We start from the raw sequence: 14,321 nt of genomic DNA, 5'->3' as shown, positions 1-14,321 counted from the left end.
GTGAAGGGTAATGCTGAAGGACTTGTAGGTGTATCCTGAGAGGGATGGCAGCAGACTCTGGCCCTACATCCGAAGAACCACCCAGCATTCTGGTGTGGTGCTCATATTGCAAAGTACAGTGAAGGTATCTTTCTGCAGCTAGTGTGGCTTTCACTTTACTGGCTGTCAGTGTAGTATATCCTACGTGAGAGGGAAAGCATGAAAAGAACTGGGTGTCACTTTTCATCCTGGATTTGGAAACAATGGGAGTTTGTGTGTGCATTTGTAATGGCAATAAAAGATGGAGAGAGGCCTTATGTGAGTGTATGCACCTACACTTACTTTTGTTTACTTTTTTTTTTCTTGTTGTCTTGCCATTTAAGTGCCCTATTTATGCACTTTACCACATTTTAATCTTTTGTGCCTCATTCCAAACTGTAAAGTATTAGGAATTAATAATTTTCTGCATAGAGATCTACTGTGAAGATCATCTTGTTGAAAGCCTTCTTTCTTTGGCTGGTTGTGCAGCACTCTAGTCCTCATAGGATAGCTATAGTCCTCACAGGACATAGTTTCCCTGCATGTCCTCATGGGACTATAGTAAATAGCTAGCTTTTTTGGGGTTTGGATGGTTCTGTTTGTGTATCATGTAGTCTCCTTTGGTTAGCACTGAGATCCAGAGCCCATTCTAACATTCACCAGTTCATGCAGATCTCTCCAAGCTGTACAAAAAAAAAAGTCTTGTGCATGGAACATAGTAAAATAATGAAGACTCTTACTGTTTTAAAAAAATTATCATTAAAGAGTTTCTGCAATGTACATCGTGTGTCATAGATTGTCTAGTGCATTGAACTTGGTGAGGGGAGGGGGTTTCACAGCAGTTCTGTTTCCTTTGCTGTGGGACAAGAAATAAATGACCAAATTAATTGTTTGGTGTTCTGGAGTTGAAGAGAGAGATGACATGAAACTAGTGAAACCACACACAAGCTCTGATAATATCAGCAAGCTGTAATGTAACCTGTTATATAGAAAGGGAAATTGATACACTATCTTCAGGGTGTGTATTTTAAACTGCATATGAGGAGATAACACCAAAGGGCTCCAAGGTACAAACCAAAACATTGTCAACAACCCCCCTCCCCGCTTTTGCAATATCATACATACTATACTGCTGTATCCTTTTGGACTGGCACCATGCAGTGTGATATTCCAGTTAAAATCTTCAGCCTACAGGCGATTGTTCTGGAGGAGAAGGTGGATAGCAAGGCTGGCTCAAAAGAGGGGCGAGGAAGTCCTGCCTGTGAGCAAATACTAGGGATTTGCTGTTGGGAAATACCACACTGTACCATGAAAGCAGCAGGCAGGATTAGGTCCAGCAACTCACATAAGCATGAACTGGTCTTTATTCAAATATAAAACTTACTTTCACATTCCCATAATTTCTTCTAAAGATAAAAAAAAGAAAAAAAGCATTGTGCTTACTGTGCTCTCTGTGTAGTCCTTTTTGCCTTAGCTGTTTATACGACCCAATCGTGGTGAAGTACCTAGGGGGGCCTTTGTCTGACATCTATGCAGGTAATTAGAATAGCCTGAAGACTTTCTAGGTAATTATCTTTATGCAGTTCAATTTATCTGCAAGTCGTGTGAGAGTGATACTTGGAATTTAGCTGTGTTGTGCTATTAGCTAGATTCTGAACTAATATTTTTGGGATTGACTCTAATGGCTCCTATCTCTTACTAGAAGTTAGAGACCCAGCTGCCTCTCCATGGACCTACTCCTTTGGTCTGGAGTGTAGGGAAAAAGAACAACTTGTTTTCCTGGTAGTGATTTGGCTGGTTTCAGGTATAGTAATTTCATTTTGTTTCTTGATTCTTTCAGCTTGTACCTCCTTTTAAACCTCAAGTGACATCTGAGACAGACACCAGGTATTTTGATGAAGAATTTACAGCTCAGACTATTACAATAACACCGCCTGAAAAATGTAAGTCAAATTATGCATAAGCATAACTTAAAAATAATCAGTGCAAGGTTTTTTCTGTTTGAACGGGAAAGCTATTCTCACTGTTACTTATAAAAATCTTCATATGGAAGTGTGTAAGAGTAACCCTCAATGACAGTGTTCTTTTAAAGAAGGAGTAGTCACAAAGCTTAGAATATTACATCACTCCAGGTTGGGTTTTGGGGCATTTTTAGTGTGTTTTGTTTGTTTGTTTGTTTTGGGTTTCTTTTCTTTTCTTTTCTTTTCTTTTTAAATAAGAGAAAACACCAGCTTCAAATGTTTGCTGGTTGGCAGTCAAGGTCCCAGTTGAGCAAAGTACTTGGAACATGGACCTTACTTTTAAGCATGTTGACACTGCTAGTGGCTTGGGCTGTCTAGGTTTGGTGAGTTAGACATATTTTAAACTACACTGAAGACCAAAACAAGGAAAAAAAAAAAAAAGAGCTGCCAGAGACAAGTGAATGTCTCTTGTGTAGATACCAATTACTTGAAAATGAAATCTTCTATCAAGTCCTGTGCTTCAGGAGAGCTCTTAGAGAAGGTATTAATATAGATGTAACTGCTGTACCGGGCCTTGCACAGTTTCTTTGTCAGACTGAATGTAATTTCACCACAGTTTGTATTTTTGGCATCTTCTGCTATACACAAGATTCATGATCTGATCGGCCAAGCTAGGGCTTAACAGAGTTACTTGCCAAGCCAGAGCAGATAAAATCTTGCTGCTTAGTTCTTGAATGAATTTCCTTTTTAAAAGTGAGAATTTTTTTTTTTTTTTTTATTGGAGGATAGGAAAGGAGGCTCACAAAGGTAGACAATAAAGGCTATAGCTAAGGTTGATCACCCTTTCATAGACATAGCTGATTTTTTTGTGTTTTAGGACTCCCAGGTTTAGCTGCAGTTTTTGTTGGTATATAGATCTGGAGTATTTTCTGGATTTTGCATTTTTAGTGTTTCAATGCAGACATTTAAGTGATTTTAAGTCTTCCTGCTGTGAAAAAAATAACGCTTTCTTCTCCTGTCTATATTGATAAGAATTTGTTCATATGTGTAATTTGAACAAATTTTGCTGAAATTTGGATTAAGTTGGAGTCTGTTTATTCAATACCATAAAGTCCTGATCTCTTGAAAGTCCACATGTGGAATGAGAATGACTATTTATCCATTGAAGGTTGAAGCAATACAAAATATGTGCATGCTACCAAGACTTCAGGTTTGAATTTATTGAATTCAGAGCAGGTGATTGGTACCGATGCAGGGAAATGACGACCTACCTAAAGTACCTGTCTTGGCCGCTGGTAATGGTCCAGCTACTGCCGCATGAAACTTAGCACGGGCTGAAACCCCACCCCAATCGTAAGAATAATAAAATGGGAGGTGATGATAAGCAGCAGTGCAGAGATGAGCTGCAGCGTTGCTGACGTGGGGAGCCCTCCCAGAGAGCTGGCCAGGCTGCTTCACCTGAGACTGCGATAAGTAGCATCGCCAGCAGCACAAAGGTGAATTTTCTCTCAGAATCACAGAATCATCTAGGTTAGAAAAGACCTTGAAGATCACCTAGTCCAACCATTAACCTAACACTGACCATTCTCAACTAACTCATGCCAGGTAGATCTGGAAAACTGCTGCCATATTTAGCGAACTGCAGTGGCTCAAGGACTACATACGGTTTTCCTTTCCTGGTTTTTGCAACAGGAAATGGTTTCTAATTATTTTTCTTTTAAATTTTTATCTACAATATGGTATCACCCCTGCCTGATGTGATTATGCAAAATGCGTTTTAGGGATGGAGGGGTGGTAAGTGCGTATCAGAAAGTTACTGCTGAACTAAAGATCTTTAATAGTTACAGAAATAATTTTCATAACATTTAGGCCACTTATTTAGATGCCAAAGTTTTACAAATCACACTAAGTGAATGTTGAAATTGTATCTTGTATATACAGTAATCAAACTGATAGCAAAACAAACAAGCTCTCTACATTAACCTAATTTAAATTGACAGTGTAAAAGGAAGATTGTATTTGAAGTTACAGAACTGAGAGGCACTGTTGAAGTCAAGCAGCCTAATCGTAGCAGTTACTCAAACCTGCATTAACTCTAGATTTTATATGTAGAATATATGAGGATACAAAAGATACATAATTCTGAAAGGTTGCATATAAATACATTGTTAGAATAACAGTTTCAATAGGAGTCTTTAAGGATAAGCACTGTTGAAACATCCATGTGAGAATGCAGATCCAAATTCTTAGAGTTAGGCAACATCTGGTGCCTGGTTTCCATTGGCACTGTGGGAATTAAGTAAATAAAAATATTTATGAATTTGGCTTAGTCCGTGTTTCCTCTGATCCCAGTAAATACTGTAAAAATAAATAGTTTACTAAAGAATAATATGTGAGAATTGAAACACATAGAACCTGCATGAATTGTTCATTTTGTAGCAGTTTTTCCTTTTAACTCCCTTTGAAATGGAGGAATATTTAAATATATCTATAGCAAGATTATGATTTCCTGAACTCAGCTTAAGAAACAATAACAACTGGCTGCTTCAATCAGCAGTCAGCTTCTGTGGTATCAGAAGCCAGATGTGCTGGCATGTTTTGATTAGCCTAGAACAGGTAGTAATGATTGAAGTTCTGAGGTGATAATCATGATAAAACAAACCAACCAACCAACCCACCCTGAAAAGAATGGTGACTTATTGAAAGGATATCCTTTCAGTGAGCGTCATTCTGCTGTATGAGCATATGCTTACACGACTGAAGTCTTCCTTTAACTTGCACCTTTAACTTCAGCATTGAACCCTGAAAGATGTACAGCATGTCAGGTGAATAATAAAATTTTGTTGCATATGTAATGACATTTTGAACTTCTCCCTTACTACAGATGACGAGGATGGTATGGACTGCATGGACAATGAGAGGCGGCCGCATTTCCCCCAGTTTTCCTACTCTGCAAGTGGACGAGAATAACTTTTTTGTTCTGCTGCTTCACTGTCATCTTAGGTTTATCACTGAAAATGATTCCTGAACATCACCACCAGTACTAGATACTATTTAAGATAGCGGGGGCACTTTCAGAGACCATTCCAAATTGAACAAGTTTCTTTCCCAAACCTATCTAAAATCCATTTTGGTTTGCATGAAATACGAGGTTTTCTCTACTACGCTCTCCTGCTGTTGCTGCTGCCCACAGTCTCAGTGTAATAGCAACGTCAAGAAGTTACTAACAGTTTCTTTGAAGGTAGATGACTTGACTTCAGCATTGTACACTTTGTGCACAAGTAGTCATCTATTTTTCCTCGCAGTGGAGGCTAAACAAAAAATGTGTTGGTCCAGCTTATCTTCTTCCAGAAGATGAATCAAAATTGTAATTAGTCTAAAAAGACTAGTCTATAACATTTTCTTGCATCTGTTTGTGCTGGTTAGAACAAGGAAACGTAGGGGTGGTGATGTACATATGCAAGGTTTTTGTTAGGCATATCATTACTTGAAGCAGGTCTCTGTCATTAACATCTGGCTGGAATTTGTTTGGGAAACGTTTGAGAGAAGGACTTAAACTGTTGATATATATAAATATATATATATATTATTTTTTAATTACTGTTGGATACTACAGAAGAAGCAGAAGGGCTGGGCTCACCCAGCCTGCCACTTAGAACTTCCAGGTTCATGTGCAATCATGGAGAATTGAACATTATACATGCAAGAAATGAAGGCATAAAAGCAGCAGTTGAAGTTGTTTAAGGGGTCTTATAATTTGCACCAGATAACATCTTTCTCATGCTTTTCTTTTTCTTTCATGATATACATCACCTCTGATGGCTGAAGAATGTAGACAGGCATAATGGTATTGCTTTTCACCAAAATGTGTGCACCAAGGTAAACAGGTGTTTGCCTTACTCGTTTTTATTTTGAGTTTGTGAATTAGCTTTTTCTCCAGGTGTTTAACTCTGAATATTCTTTTTCTTTTTTTTTTTTTTTTTTTTTTTTTTTTTGGTTATACTGCGGTAGTATTTATTTTTAGAGATAAGGATTGTATGTGTCATGTTTGCAAATGCTGCTACATCTTAGATAGAACAGGCTTATAGCAGTTAATTTTGTAATATATGGAAGGACTGTACAAGCTGAAGGGAATAATGCACTTTTCTCCCATGTGGAAATTTTAACAAGGCTCTGAAATTGTACATACTGCTTAGAATCAGATTTTTGTGAATGAAATACTGTCTTTTAATTGTTTGGCAATGGAGGTGAGGAATTCCAACTTCATGTGCCAGAGGGTTAAAAACAGACAAAAAAGCTACATCTTGTGCTTCACTGAGGATAAACGTAATGTAAGAGCCTGACAGCACAATAGAAAATTTCTGTTCTAGATGAAGGAATTGCATTTGAGCAATGAGACCACAGTGATTACAAGAAAAGCACTTTATTTTAATAATTAAAATAGTAAATTTCTGGGATCAGCCATTCTCAAGCAAAAGAGTCCCGAAACCCAGCGTGTTACGTGTAACCGTGGTACCTGATTGACCGAACTTAACTCAAAACATCACGAGAAACGCTCCACTGATAGGAAAATGTCTTTCCATTTCCGAAGATCTGTATCTAACAGAACATGTGCATAAACTTTAGCTTTGATCTTCAGCAGTGATAATCTTAATAATAAACCCTTTGGTGCTAGGAGTCGGGACATCGCGCAGTGCAGTGGTAGCGTGCACGTGCCCTTGCTAACGGCATCTGAAAACCCCGACTCCATGGGATTATCACGCGAAGTATCTCTGCGTTCGGATCTTGTTAGCTCCCACGAAGACTGTGATATCGCAGAGTATTCCTGGTTGCGCTGTGTGAATGAGTAGATGAGTCTGAAAGGCGAGATGTTCCTACGCAGATGCCTTAGCCTCTTGATGTGGCAGGTGGAGTGCCCTAGCATGAAGCCCACTGCTGGCAGTGCACGTGCTGGGACGGTCAAGGGGTAGGGGGGCATTTTAGCAAGGCAGCTAAAGATGCAGACTAATTTAGACAATTTTTCATGTTTCGTGTTTTATCTTTAGTAACAGATGGATAATCAGTCAGAAATAGATCATGATGTGTATTCTAACTTCATAGGATCTCATTCTGTCACCTTGTAACACTAAACACGTGTAGAGATTATCCCTCTACGGAGAGAGAGGTGCACAGCAAATACGTTGCAGCTCTGTTCTGCACCGGTAGCGTAGAGGTGTCTACACTGACACGGTGAGTGAGTGAGTGAGTGACTGAAATAACCGAGTACTTAATAGACGGGCATTAATGAGTTCTCTGCAAAGGCCTCGTACTTACTAAAACTATGGTGACTCAAAATCTGTGTTATATGCCTGTGTTTTTTCCCCTGTGTTTTCAGCTTGTAATAGCAATAAGTTTCTTGACCTAGGGCACCTCTAGCTAATGACCAACTGGTGCCATGCCTCTGGCCAGCCGTTCCTCGCGTGCGGAAGAAGCCCTGTGGTTCGCTCACCATCGCGTAGCTAGTTAGCGTGCGGTTTGCAGTAAATATCTGTCAGTGAATTATCTGAAAATCTTTTAAGACTTCACTTTGCATTGTATCGTCTGCCTTCCAAAACATCATAGATCAAGTCTGTGCTGCAGAAAGACCCAGCAGCCGCTTGGTGCTGCCTGGGGTTGGGGGATTCTCTCTCTTACCAGTGTTAGAAACAGGTGAAAGACAAATGGGCAAGCGGTGCCAAGGGAAACTTTTGAAGCTCTTCTTTTGCTGTTTGCAGTTGTGGTCGGGTTTGGACAGGAGGTGGTGGCTGGTTACCCTGGCGAGCCTTTCGAGCACAGTACATTTCAGACTTTGGCTCCAGCTTGTACTGACTTCCATGACATACAGTATGCCCTCTTGTACTGCAGCCATCTCGGAGGAAATAGGTCATTTCTGTTTGGATTTTGGCAGTTTTGCACACAGCTTCGCTTTCCACACTAATCCATCTTCCAGTACATTCCTGTTGCTTAAAAAACATTTATTCCAGTATTGTTTTACATTTTTTTCCATCTTTACTTGCGGCTTCTTAAAGCTGACTGTTCTTGCAGGGGCCATGTGCTTCTCCTAGAGTACAAAAGTAAGGTCTTTCCTTACTAACTGCAGGGTCTATATATTACACCTCAATGTACACACTTTGCTGCTACTGTTTGTACTGTCTACAGTAGAATTTCCTTATCTTGCTCCTGGTAGTGCATTACAGGCAAGCATGAAATGTAAAGTATTTATTTAAATAAAAACCTCTAAATTGGTAATTGAATTACCTCCCTGTAGCTTTAGAGTTTGTGACATTTCTTGACCTTGCTAGTTCTTTCATTAGATCCATGCAAGATCTAGTCATATGGTTAAGGATATTAAGCAGACACGACTATGAACCCAAGAAACCGTATTACTGTTGGTCATACTTAAACTGTTTATTTCCTTAAGTATATGACCCACAAGGATGTGAAATAACTACAAGAAACTGTTTTTGTACACTGTACATCCTTAGTATTTTTACACGTATATGATAGGGATGCACATTATTTTCCTTCGTACAGACAGCTTAAATAAAGCACTATGTCAATCTGCTACTTCTGTGTTTTTTAATGCTAATTTGTTCTGGAGGTTTGTAAATATATATATATATATGTTCAAGCTTGCCACAAAGGACGTATTTTTTTATATCTGCACATTACTATTAAATATCTTAGAGGATAAAATTCCTAAGTTGTTCTGTGTCAGAGAAAGAAAAACTGAAATGAGAAGGCTATATTGCAGATTACAAAAGATTTCTCAAGTTTTGGGTTAAATATTTACTTCATATTTTAAAGTAATTTTATATAGGTTAGATGTTTCAATCCTGAAATGCACAAAGAATTTACTTAATTTCTTCTTACAAGAAAATGTACATCGTTATTTTTTTATCACTGTATATATAATGATCTGTGCATGTTTAGTTATGAGTTTTATTTGCTGTGAAGTCCTAGTGATAACTGTAACTCGCTGTGACGTATTTCAAATACTGGGTGATCAGTTTCGGCTTGTAAATTATTAAGTTACAGTATTGTAAAAAAAAAGTTTTTATGACTAAGCAAGATGTATCTGTGCTTTGGAACGAGGCTGTTCCCATACAGGTGGTTCATGTTAACTCTACGAGGTGTATGTCACTTGTAAAAGTAAATTTGGGTTACACTTTTGAAGCAACGATTACACAGGGCTACGTTCCTGTCAGAACACCCACGATTTAAGTGATTTGTCATCTCATGAAATTCATAGCCTCACAGCCCATAGCTAGGGGATATGCTGGAGTAAGGAGAGGAAAAAGTGGGCAGGTGGGCTTCGCAGGGCACCTCGCAGTGGGACACTTTGAAGCCCGCAAGCTGGTCCAGGGCCGTTGGAACCAGCTGGTCTGGAGGGCTGAGCGTCCCGAAAGCAGTTGGTCACCTGGGATTTTTTGCTCTGTTCTCAGACTTGAACGCTTCCCTGGAATAGAGGTGCTTCACCCAGGTCTCAGGTTTTTTTTCCTTTTTTTCCTTCTTTTTTTTTTTTTTTTCTCCCCGACCTTGTAGTAGGAAAGAGCATGAGACAGGCAGCCAGCCGTTAGTTCAGAGGTACTAGGAGAGGCGTGACTGGGACTCGGCTGCGGCAGCGGCAGGACTGTCCGGTTGGGTGCATCCCGCATCGCGGCATCACGCTCTGGCTGCGGACGGGGGATTTCCTGGGTTTGATCGCCTGGTCTGACACTTGTTAACTCTGCAGAACAAAGTGTTTTGTGCCCAAGTATATAAGTGGGGGTGGGGAAACATGAGCCAGGTAGACACGGTCTTGTCTGTGCTTAATGACTAATTAATTGCTACAAAGTAGAGTACCTGCTCCAGGGAAATGGGTTCCTTCTAGACTCCCAGCCTGAGATGAGTATGAAAACCTCCTTTGGCTGCACATACTCGCAGCCCAGGATGCTTTGTGGAAACCGAGCACGCACGTGCAGGGGGGTGGCAGCAGCCGCCTGGTAGGTGAGGCAGGCCCAGAAAGGTTGAGGGTCCAGCCGTGCCCCAGGCCGGGGCACGGCAGCTCCAGGATCTCGGTGAAGCCAAAGTGTTGGGACCAGGTGCCCGCGTTCCTTTGCGCGCGTAGCCTATAGGCACTTTCTCCTATTTAAACACAGATTTATGCTGTGGAATAATAAAAAATACATTTTTTAAAAAAGGTTTGCATATTCATACATTTATACATGTATATTCTTACCTGTGTAACCATCTATAAAGTAGTGACACTTAAAAAATTGTCAGCCTGATTACTGTGGAAAACCCAGAGTTCGACTAGAGAGGACTTTTCTTCATCAGGTTTTCTTGTCCCTAAAGACCTGAGGCCATTTTAAGCATCTTTATTGTCATATTGGCAAAGCAGTTCAGGGAGGTGATCAGATGTGTTTGGCAGTTTAATATGGCAGGAAATTGAAATAGGGAGGAAAAACACTTTGATGTTAGGGCTGTACCACTAATAATTCTTAAAATACAAGGGAAGGAAAGATTGTGTCCCACAGCAGTAACTTACTGCATGTGGTGTTACTCCTATTTTTGTTGCATTTTATGTGTTCATGCTGGCTGAGGTAGATTTATTAATGGGGAACTGGTCTTTGTGCTTTTTTTCCTCTTTACTAGTGCAATTCTACAACTACACTGAAGATAATAAATGTAGAAACTTTTTTCTTATGTACTTAATCCTACACTAGTTAGCAAAAGATTCAGGTAAATACTTTGTGAAACAGTCTGGTATTTGGAAAGTAACTTTTAAAAGCACAAGTGTCCAGTTGACCAGAAAAAAGCCCTCCAAATGTATCCTCCAAATGTTTTGGGTTCAATAATTTGAAGCCAGGTTCAGCTGGTGCCCATCCCCGAGACTGCTAAATATTTGCTGGTGCAAGAGTCTAGTATTGCTGCTCCAGTGTTGACTTAAAAGGCAAATCTGTACTAAGGGTTCCTTTCTCCTGAAGACTTTATCCAGGGAACGTTTTGAAGGGAAACCTGCTCCGTGGGAATTCTTCCATGTCATATGGGATATTTCTCAATCATTCTTAACGCTCTTCTGATGGATAAGTAGGTGTTGGGACTCTCACTTCTGTCTAAAAAGTGACAAATACCTTGTAAAAATAAAGTTCCCAGGTAGATTCTGGTAATGAGTTTATGAACAGGAGCACAGGGTGCTTGTGCAGGACTTAAAACAGTCCCCTTCTCCCTCCTCCCTGTGCACACACTTTCCCTTGAATTCAGAAGGACAGAATGAGGAAAATAAGAATCCAATTAGATTTATTAGTATTTCAATCTGTAAATAAGACATCTATGTTCAATTATACATAAAAACATTTTATAAAAAATCATATAAATTATGACTTAAGTCCACACTACATAATAGCTGTTAAAACAAGCCTTGTCTTTTCAGAAGAGTCTCAGCTGTCTTCCTAGGAAGTTTGGTAGGCTGGTAAGGCTTCAAAATATTTATGATTCTGTAGTTAAAACCAAATAGAAACCAGCTGAAATTAGCCAGTGAGCGTGCCTGTTTTCTGCAGAGGTGTCTTTGGGTGAGCCTCAGACAAGTTTCAGCCAGGTGCAGAGCAGACCTGAAAGAAGAAAGAGACAGGAGTGTAAGTAGTCTGTATCACATTGCTTGTGTTTCTCATTTGTGGCACTTCAGGCTGTGGGTGAGTTCTTAGAAGAGGAACACAGAGATGGTTAATGCCATGTAAACAAGCGCTGCGCTTCCTGCCGGCCTGCTGTCCGCGCCTCTTCCTAAGATCACAAGCCTTACAGGTAGCAAGAACAAGAGCTATTTGATTTCTGAAAAACAGGATCTCCATGAGCTTTAGACATCGTTCATGTTTAGCAGTAAATAACTGAGCTCTTGTTTTGGGGCACGTCTAAGATCCTGCCCCTTCTCCTTTCCAAGAAGGAGGCGGCAGGTTTGTGCCAGAGAGTGTTTACTGTGAATTGTACAGTGTGTGCACGGGGTGGGCACCTGCAGCAAAACAGGAACCTGCTGCCTGGGGGCCGGTAGAAAAGCCCTGGTGGGAAGGCTAATTCGCAGTTTCAAAGCTCTTGCATAGCTCCTGTCTGTGCTTTCTCAGTAGCACTTCAGGACTGAATAAGAGTGAGACATCAAACTCTGTTGGAGCTGGGGGAGCTACCTGGAATTAAGGCACTGGAGTTCTAAAATTTGAATTTAAGAGATGTAAATGACCTCAGAAATAAAAATGAACTTTCTACTTTGGCTGGTTTTGCATTAGAGGACTAAAGGGGTTTGTTTTTTTTTTTTCCCCCTAGTTGGTAAGGAAATTAGGGCTGAGTTAAAAAAGGAAGATTTATGAAGCTGCAGTTCATTAAAGAATTAATTAAAAACAATACCATGGTACTTTTTTCCCCCAAATCCATGCACCAACACCAACTGCTAACTACAGCCCTGGAAAGCCTTGCGGCTTAAATTCCCGGTTAGTGACAGCCAAAGGCAACCTCCTCCATGCTGCAGTAACCCCCAGCATTTGCATACAGGCAGAGATTAAGGCGGCAAACCCCTCCCTGCACAAACACGCAGCTCCTGAAGAAGTCTCCTGGCAGTCGCTGCTGTTGTGGGCGGCTGACAGCATCCCCCGCCACCCCCTCCCTCTGCCGCGCAGCTGCCCTTGGTGGCCCAGCTGAGAGCGTGGCCTGTTCATGTGCTGCTCTCTCCCCTCCCTAAAGCGAGCCTGCCCAGCTGCACCCCCAAGGTAGAGATTCTCCTTCTTTTTTTGGCAGCCCTTTTCAGACAGTAGCATTTTGTACCACCAAACTTCAAAATATGTCTACCCTGGGAATGTCATACTGTCACACGCGCCTCTAACTCAGAAGCTGTCCTCTTCCTCCTCTTGTCACCTACAGCCACAAAAAGCGTTTCACTAGCCCTGCCTGTACGCGTGTAAGGCAGTCAGGGACCTGTTCTTCCCCCCGCCCCCCCCCCCCCCAGAGCACTGGGGTGCCTACATGTCACCACAGCTACCCAGTGTTAATGCTTTGCGAGATGCTGAACCTCAGCTTGATTGATGCAGTAGGCACTTCTCCCCCTAACTACAGCCTGGCCTCAACTGCTTTAAAAATAAAGCGCAAATACTGGCAGAGTCTCAGTGTACCCCACTCTGCAACAGCCTGGATGCTAAAGCAGTCATTTGAGATGGGCAGTTCTCTAACTAAACGGACACAAATCTGTCACTCCTAATGTCCAGGTAGTTGGCAAATGAGTTGGTCACGGGATACCCAGGGGCAGGGGGCCTTCCCAGTCTTTAAGTTTCTCCTCCTCCCAAGAGCACGTTGGTATTCAGTGAGCAGACCTCTGCAGCACAAACTGCCCAGGTTCCTCCCACCACTCCCTGCTCCCCTCACTGGCACCTGTTTTAACTGGGTGGTCAGGTATTCTTAGGTGTACAGGTTGGAAGTTTCTGTAGGAGCAGGACCATGGACATCTGAATGGGTTTCATTGCTGTTAACTATACTTGTAACAGAGGGGAGAGGAGCTGCTACCTCCTTGTCTGGTTAGAAAGCACTGGGGTGCTTAGATGCCTCAATCCTCATTTCCAGAGCTGCAAAACCCAAGGTGGAGCTCTCAGGAGGGTCAGGCTTAGCTCCTGAGCTGCTCCCCAGCTCTGCCCACTGGCCAGACACTGCAGAGGAGGTACGGGCCTCCTACAGCTGCAGATTCACAAACTCTGCAGAGCTAAATATTAGGTGATGCAGCCCTTGAAGTGTCATAACAAGGCAGTCAGACAGCAAGCAGAGGTCTACCTGTATCCACTCTGGTCATAGTACAACTCATAGTCTCTAACTAAGCTCCATCCAAGGAGTACTGAAGACTTTCCTTTCACCTGCTTAAAAAAAAACCAAAACGAAACAAAAAAACAACCACCAACCTCTGGCTGTTACAAACACCTGGCAGAGGCACTACTTTTGTGCGTTTAGACTACAAAAAAAAAAAAAAAAAAGAAAAAAGCTCTTTCCCCAATAACCTATGCAGTCTTCAGGTCTCCTGAAAAACAGTTGAGGGCCATGTAAGGGTCAGCCTGAATCACTTCTGACATTGGAGATGGACGAGCTACATGTTTTCTGGACACAAAGCTCCCCTTCTGTAACATACAGTGGAAAAAAAAGCAAATGGGGCACCTGGGAGCACATCACGCACTGCATTCGTTGCTGGGACCTCACTGAAAATTACTGATGTAAGAAAACCACGGCTCAGCAACAGCTGTAATTCTGACAGTACCTCCCACTGAGCGACTAGAGGGACGAGAACAGGAATATAGTCACAGGTGAGTATATTTTAACTTCTGT

The 14,321-nt window shown here is 41.4% G+C and overlaps 2 protein-coding genes across 5 annotated transcripts in view; one reads left to right on the top strand and one right to left on the bottom strand.

Annotated features, from left to right (window-relative positions):
• Nucleotides 1–9,064, top strand: part of AKT3 (AKT serine/threonine kinase 3) — a 161,159-nt gene extending 152,095 nt beyond the window's left edge. For both annotated transcript variants that reach the window (XM_074863247.1, XM_074863248.1), the window contains exons 13-14: nt 1,859–1,961; nt 4,864–9,064. In XM_074863247.1, coding sequence (XP_074719348.1) covers nt 1,859–1,961; nt 4,864–4,949 — 189 coding nt within the window. In that variant the 3' untranslated portion in view covers nt 4,950–9,064. The remainder of the gene's footprint in view (nt 1–1,858; nt 1,962–4,863) is intronic.
• Nucleotides 9,065–11,262: 2,198 nt separating this feature from the next.
• The window catches only part of SDCCAG8 (SHH signaling and ciliogenesis regulator SDCCAG8), a 121,079-nt gene continuing 118,020 nt past the window's right edge, over nt 11,263–14,321 (bottom strand). For 2 of the 3 annotated variants that reach the window (XM_074863243.1, XM_074863245.1), the window contains one exon: nt 11,263–11,590. Coding sequence is in view for 1 of the 3 variants with exons in the window: in XM_074863241.1 (XP_074719342.1) it covers nt 11,570–11,590 (21 nt within the window). In the remaining 2 variants the exon portion in view is untranslated. The remainder of the gene's footprint in view (nt 11,591–14,321) is intronic. The other variant, XM_074863241.1, reaches the window with a different exon arrangement.

This window comes from Strix uralensis, chromosome 3 (genome assembly GCF_047716275.1).
Source record: "Strix uralensis isolate ZFMK-TIS-50842 chromosome 3, bStrUra1, whole genome shotgun sequence".
Taxonomy (NCBI): Eukaryota; Metazoa; Chordata; class Aves; order Strigiformes; family Strigidae; genus Strix; species Strix uralensis.
Note: the sequence above shows the minus strand (reverse complement) of the source record. Positions and strands in the feature narration are given on the sequence as shown.